A 6,000-nucleotide genomic window follows, 5' to 3' on the forward strand; every position below is an offset into this window, starting at 1 on the left:
TGAGAGATACAGAGACACAGGCAGAGGGAGAAGCAGGCTCCACACAGGAAGCCTGATGTGGGACTTGATCCCGGGTCTCCAGGATCAGGCCCTGGGCTGAAGGCAGGAACTAAACTGCTGATCCACCCAGGGATCCCCCCTAGTTCATGCATTTCTTAATGCTACACTGACAATTTTTTAAAGGTCATGATACATATGCCATGGCTGCCATGACATTTATATTTATTACACTGTGAACTTTATATTACTATCTACACATATCCACCTGTGTGTGTGTGTGTGTGTGTGTGTCGGTGGCACTAACCCAGCAGTGACTTTCATCCCTGGAAGCTTTGGTAATGTCCAGAAATAATTTTTTCCAGGGCTAAATTGTCTTTTAGTTACAGTTGGAAAAATCAGTAGGGTTCATGATACTTAAGGGGTCCAGAAAATGTTTTAATGCACTTCCAAATCAGAATAAAATATGAAATAAACATTATTCAGGCTGCATTATAGTAGTCTTTATATCAATACAATTATAAGCAGATTTTATCATTTTAATTGAAAACAGGACCCAAAGTAAAAATGGCCAACCATCCATGGCAGTTCTAATGTGAAACTGATTTGGGGTTCAATGTACTTCTTTCTGAAATATGACTGTGTTCCATTTCTTTTTAATTGATATACTTTATTTTTGAATTTATTTTTATTTTTACTTTTACTTATTTGATAGAGAGACAGAGAGAAGGTGATATATATAGAGAGAGAGCAAGGGCAGTGGGGAGAGAGAGAAGCAGGCTCCCTGCTGAGCAAGTAGCCCAACATGGGGCTCAATCCCAGGACCCCAAGATCACTGCTAAGTGGAAACACACTTTTTAGTTTCTTACCTCTTGTTTATGATTTTTATTCCATTCCCCTTAATTATCAAATCATACAATGTAAAAAATATCCACTTACAGATCTCCTGGTAAAACAGAATTTCCTTTATTTTTTATATAAGAATGCTTCATTAGTTAAAGAAGTAATCATCTATGTTATTCAAATGAAAATAACATGTATTTGTGAAGCATAACATATAGCTAATCATAAGCAGTTACCACTTGAAATCTATGAAGCCTATTGCCAGCTGTTGTGCGTTAAAAGACACCATTTGCAATGTATATTTTTAGATACATTCTACTAATTACATATGTTTAAATATTTCTAACATAAATTAGTTAGAGTCAATACACTCTGCAATTACAACCTACACATCAAGGATATAATCTACTGGGAATTATGAGACAATGGCATAAAAGAGCCAATAGAAAATGGCTAAAAAGGAGAAATTCAAATGCATTCTGAGTTCTAATTGCTGGTATCTAACATAAGCATTTCCACTTTCACGCCATTTTTTTTATTTAATAAGTAATATTTTCTAATATATGTGATAAACTACAGATGTTAAGGCCTAAAGAATGCATTTCTATCTACTGCCACTAATTCCTGACCACAAAGAACCTCAAATTTCAGAAGATTCTAAGTCAAATACAAATATGGTCTAGTCAAGGGGCGCCAGGGTGGCTTAGTCGGGTGAGCATCTGCCTTCGGTTCAGGTCATGATCTGGGGATTCTGGGATGGAGCCCGTGTCAGGCTCTGCTTGGCAGGGAATCTGCTTCTCCCTCTCTCTCTCTCTGCCCGTGCCCACTCCCCCAACCCATCCTCTCTTTTTCTCAAATAAATAAAATCTTTAAAAAATATATATGGTTTAGTAAAAGAATGGTAGGACTTTTCTTGTCTTTCTGATTCGAGTCATTCTGATGGGTGAAATGAAATATTGCCTTACCTCTGTCAGAGTGGCTGGGATCAAAAAGAAAAGTAATAGTAACTGTTGGCAAGGATTTGGAGAAAAAGAAACCTTCCTGCACTGCTGGTGGGAATGTAAATTGGTGGAGTCACTGTGGAAAAGATTATGGAGTTTCCTTAAAAAAATAATAATAGAATTACCGTATGATACAGTAATTACACTACTGGGTTATTTACCCAAAGAAAACAAAAACACTAATTCAAAGAGATATACACACCCCTATGTTGATTCGGCATTATTGACAATAGGACGGATATGGAAGCAACTCAAGTGTCCATTGATGGATAAATGGATAAAGAGGATATAGTATATATATGAAGGAGTATTAGTAATAAAAGAGAATGAGATATTGCCATGTGCAATAACAGGGGTGAACCTAGAATGTGTAATTCTAAGTGAAATAAGTAAAACAGAGAAAAATGGATACGATGTGATTTCACTCATATGTGTAATTTAAAAAGCAAAACAAGTTTACGAAGAAAAAAGAGATCAACGAATGAAGAAGTGACTCTTAAATGCAGAAAACAAACTGGTAGTTGCCAGAAGAGGGGTAGGTGAGGGGATGTGTAAAATAAATGGGATTAGGATCCTGGGTGGCTCAGCAGTTTAGCACCTGCCTTTGGCCCAGGGTGTGATCCTGGGGTCCCGGGATCGAGTCCTGCATCGGGCTCCCTGCATGGAGTCTGCTTCTCCCTCTGCCTGGGTCTCTGCCTCTCATTCTCTCTGTGTGTCTTATGAATAAATAAATAAAATATTAAAAAAAATATTTAAGTCCATGAAATATATAAAAAGGTCTTTAATAATTCCATGAGATCAGATACATGAGATATATTCATGCTAGTTTTGGTATTTGATATCCCATGGCCATTACCATCAGGAAAAAATATGGATTATCAATTACATACACACACATATGCATGTATGTGTAATTATATGTATCCACAATGGTATACTATATATATAAAATGCATATATAAGTACAGTTGCACTATTTACCATTAGAAATAGCCCTAGGATCATGGCCTTAGCCACATATAAATGTCTTAGTAGTGAACTATATACATTGACTGCTGGCAACAAAATAAATGCCTCCATAAAAATCTAACCATTGACTACAAAAACACTAAAAAAATTATGAGAGATTTATGAAAAGTTGGTATGCATCAGAACAGGGGCTTGAGCCGTAATCAAAAGCCCAATTAAAGTTGTTCTATAATGTGAAATATAACTCCAAATACACAAAACTACAAACAAAAGCTCAAGGATAATTTAAAGTGAAGCTACATAACGCATTTATAAAAATACTATTTTAATACAAAAACTGCATTGCGTGACTACTAATTATTTCTACTGACAAAACTGCTGTCATTTCTGTGGCAGAGAAGGTCTAAGGTGATAATTTTCAGTTCTTTGGAGAAGTTTTCATGCTCGTGGTAATCGTGATGATTCTATTTTTTTATTTGTAAGTGGAAATAAGTAGCTGTTTCCTTATTAATGTGTTTGTAAATGTGAAATATAAATCCGCTTCTTGAACAAATTAAAATAATGAGACAAGATTATTTTAAGCACATATGGATTGAGTTTTGTGGTCTTTAAAAAATTAGTTGTAGAAAATAGAATTCAGTTAGAATTTCTCATACAGGAAGATTAGAGCAGAAAGACTAAGTGAGGGGATCAGGTCAGATAGGCCATAAGAGAACCACATCCTTGGGTGTGACCCTTCGTACTTGTTCACTGATACTGTAAAGACCAGAACAGGTACAAATTTCCACAGAACCTCCACAAACGTGACCGGCTTCACAGACCTCCGCCACCGCCCGACGGGTAACAAGCTCTCCACCATGTGTTCACTGGCACCCAAGCCCAGAAGGAATGTTTGAAATTGACCTATTATGGCTTCATCCTCCTCTACACGAGGTGACGCCAGATGAAATCAAAGGTTCTCTGATCTGTCCCTTTCCAGCAAATTTTTGGGGGTTTTGTTTTGTTTTTCAGTTAGATTGAAATGACAAGAAAGACACATAACAGAATATTTAGAACCATTAAATATGTTTTTCTCTTAGTATACACCTCAAGGGGGATTTTCTTTTTCTTATGTTTCTCCTTTTCAAGGAAGAGAAATGACGACAGAAAAGTACTTTGACGTTCGTAACAAATATAATTTTCAAGTGATTCAGTATATATTTTTTATTTTAGCACATTTGTTTCCATTTACTTTGTGGGCTACTTTGTAGGGAAAAAAAAAGCAAAAAGGAAATGATGGAGATGAGTTGTTTTGTCTCATTTTAACATGCATATAAGAAAATGAGAGAATTGATTCAGATCTCTTTTTATGTACCACATTCTGACTCTGCAGCTCCTGCTGGCTCTGGAAAATACAGCTGCAACCCAGTCCCTGTTGGATGAGGGCTAAAGCAGATGGCTTGTGATCCTGTACTGCCTACACATTAGGGAAGCACCATGGCTTGGATGGAGTACTTCTTTTTTTTTTTTTTTTTTTTCTAACAGTGCTAAAGTGAAAATAAATAGTCAAGCAGGGAGATGGAATTCACTGAGCCTGCAGTCATGGAGATTCTCCTGCTGTGCTTACTGTTTCTCCCAGAGGTACTGAACAAACCGAAGTGGCTGCTTCCAACGGCTGGTAATTCATCAGGTCTCTCCACCTCCCACTCTACTCTCTACCCTGGAGCCTACATGATACATGGCTAAGCTGTCCACTCTTACTGAGCACACAATATCCTAAAGGGCTTGATAAGCCATTAAACTGTCTTGTATTTTCGAGAGAAAGGGAGGCTGGTCTGAAGTTACTGATTATTTTATCAACCTCATTCTTTCAGAACATTAACAAAACCGGTACATCCTGTGTACGCTGAATGCGTATTTAAAATATACCAGCACTTTTAATGGAAATTAATTTGGGGAATTGAAAAATAATATCCATGTGCTTTTAAAAGATGACTGAAATTCAAATACAATTTCTGTATCAGTTAGCAAAAATTAATTAGATGTCATAAAAAAAGTGTGCTCTTTCTGCTTCACGTGCATTAGCAATCGATTTAAAAATGTGAATATTGCTGCACCAATAAATGACTTTGTGAATTCCAAAATACCTTCGTGGTTATAAAGTAAAAGTACTCAATTGTGTGTTTAATTAAATATTTCCATTTTATACAAAAGAATGTAAAGAATAATATACTGACGAAGAACATTCAGTCCAGCATGGATGAACTAATGTTTAGGGAGAGGCGACATGACTGGTAAAGTACATTACTTTGCAGTCATTATTTTAAACCATTTCTTATAAGAAATAGTATCCTATAGCATATTCCACTCTACTTTCCATGTCTTTTCAAAACCAAGCCAACTCCATTCTCATCTTACTCCATAATTTCTTAGAATAGGAAAAAAAAATAACAAAAACTTACTTTTCCAACGTACTGAGGATCTGGTCCCATATGTTCTTCTAAAACAAAGAACTGATTCCAAACCCATCCCCTTTTGGGACGATGGTGGACTTCGGTTTCACCTTCGATGTGTTTGGTCTGGTTTCTGGTCACCTTGATGGAGCTGTGGTGAGCAGTTCCATAACACCTCTGCACAAAACAGAGACACACGAGGACTGGACAGATGCAAGATGTGCTCGTAATTTTCATTGTAAGATAGCTTTCCAGTTCACAGTCTCCTTTCTTTTCCTTGTCAGTTATAAATGCTTAGTGCGCATTCAAGAGAGAAGCCAGAGCATCTTTTGAAAGGACAGTCCAAAGTAAATTGTTTAGCGTGTCCATGATTTAACTGCCCATCAGGGAAAGGTCAGGCTACATTTACATCCTGAAACACTTGGAGAATCAAAGCTGTAGTTGTCTGATTCCAAATCTTCACAGGAAGTGAACACGGACAACCATTTTCTGCCTAATGGAAAGAGAGAAAATGATATAGATCACAAAACATGGTAGCTTGACATATTTGCTGTGAATGCAAATTATACTATGGTGTGGTATGATGCTGTTGGTAAAGAATATACACAAATTATTTTGGAAATACAGACAAATATGCATATACATGGTCATCCATAAGCCTGCATGCTGTGACATTCTTACAAGGACTTCTCTCTCTGTACCATTCCCAATATTTAAAAACAAATACACACACACACACACACACACACACACAAATA

General features: G+C 36.7%; 1 protein-coding gene across 4 annotated transcripts in view; it reads right to left on the bottom strand.

Moving 5' to 3' along the window:
* The window catches only part of CDH18 (cadherin 18), a 304,587-nt gene extending 299,072 nt beyond the window's left edge, over nt 1–5,515 (bottom strand). For all 4 annotated transcript variants that reach the window (XM_055325457.1, XM_055325456.1, XM_055325460.1 and 1 more), the window contains exon 1: nt 5,252–5,515. In XM_055325457.1, coding sequence (XP_055181432.1) covers nt 5,252–5,479 — 228 coding nt within the window. In that variant the 5' untranslated portion in view covers nt 5,480–5,515. The remainder of the gene's footprint in view (nt 1–5,251) is intronic.
* Nucleotides 5,516–6,000: the final 485 nt, after the last annotated feature.

This window comes from Nyctereutes procyonoides, unplaced genomic scaffold, assembly GCF_905146905.1.
Source record: "Nyctereutes procyonoides isolate TBG_1078 unplaced genomic scaffold, NYPRO_anot_genome, whole genome shotgun sequence".
Classification (NCBI taxonomy): domain Eukaryota; kingdom Metazoa; phylum Chordata; class Mammalia; order Carnivora; family Canidae; genus Nyctereutes; species Nyctereutes procyonoides.